The sequence below is a fragment of the Populus euphratica genome, unplaced genomic scaffold (genome assembly GCF_000495115.2).
Source record: "Populus euphratica unplaced genomic scaffold, PopEup_1.0 scaffold420.1, whole genome shotgun sequence".
Classification (NCBI taxonomy): domain Eukaryota; kingdom Viridiplantae; phylum Streptophyta; class Magnoliopsida; order Malpighiales; family Salicaceae; genus Populus; species Populus euphratica.
The window spans coordinates 267145-268082 of NW_011500192.1; the positions used below are offsets into that span (position 1 = coordinate 267145).

Sequence of the window (938 nt, forward strand, 5' to 3'; positions counted from 1 at the left end):
CAAGATCTGAGCAAAACATTGCCTAATTGGTGATGTTTGCCGAGCTCCAAAACCACGTAGTTATCATAATTGATAAAAGATTTAACCTATAAAATATAAATTATTAAGTATACTTACCACATCTGCCTTGGTCTTTAACTGGGGTGACTGCTTCAGCATTTCTCCAATCCATTGAAGTTGGTATGTCACTTAGATTTTCATATCTAAATGATGAAGACATCAATTTGGATGATTGTCTCTTGTACCCATGATACATGGCACGGAATTCTTCATTGGTCAAGTCTGCGAATTTGTTCACACCAAGCTTGTATCCGCGGTCAGAACCGTTGTTAAATGCTTCTATACGTTCAATATTTTCCTTGAAAATCAAGTATCGTTTATCCTTCTCTTTCATGTCTCCATAGACACGTCCATATTGAGCCATCCATTCTCCATGCCTCTTCAACATATATTCCTGCTCATCCAGAGGACGACAAGCTATTTTTGTTGCCCATGCAGCTAAAATAAGGAGAAATGGCAGAAAAATATGAGTATTGCATTTTTTTGCGGCCATGGTACGTATAAGAGTATATGAGTTGCGTCTACAGCCTTGTAAGTGAGTTTTTTTTTTTATTGGTACAACAAATTCTAAACAGCGCAATGGGTTTTATAGACCCAGTTTTGTAACCGGCTTCTTGCTATGTGACTAGTCTTAATTCTACGTTCGGGGCTTAGAAGACGTTTGGAAGTCAAATTTGGAGTTATTTTTGAATGGAAATGTAGGAAAGGTATCTTTTGTGTAGCATCAAGATTCGGCGTTCAAACTTCCATGATCTCAGTATTTTTCTTAATAGAAAAATATTAAATTCAAAATACTTAATGGAAAAATTAAAGAAAATCTGTTTAGCTCATTTTTGTTTTGTTTTTGATTTGAGAAACCTAAACCAAACCAAACAGCA

The 938-nt window shown here is 35.6% G+C and overlaps 1 protein-coding gene across 1 annotated transcript in view; it reads right to left on the minus strand.

Annotated features, from left to right (window-relative positions):
- The window catches only part of LOC105111739 (senescence-specific cysteine protease SAG39-like), a 1236-nt gene extending 631 nt beyond the window's left edge, over positions 1–605 (minus strand). The window contains exon 1 of the mRNA XM_011007184.1: positions 118–605. Within this exon, the coding sequence (XP_011005486.1) occupies positions 118–553 (436 nt within the window). The 5' untranslated portion in view covers positions 554–605. The remainder of the gene's footprint in view (positions 1–117) is intronic.
- Between the last annotated feature and the right edge of the window lie 333 nt (positions 606–938).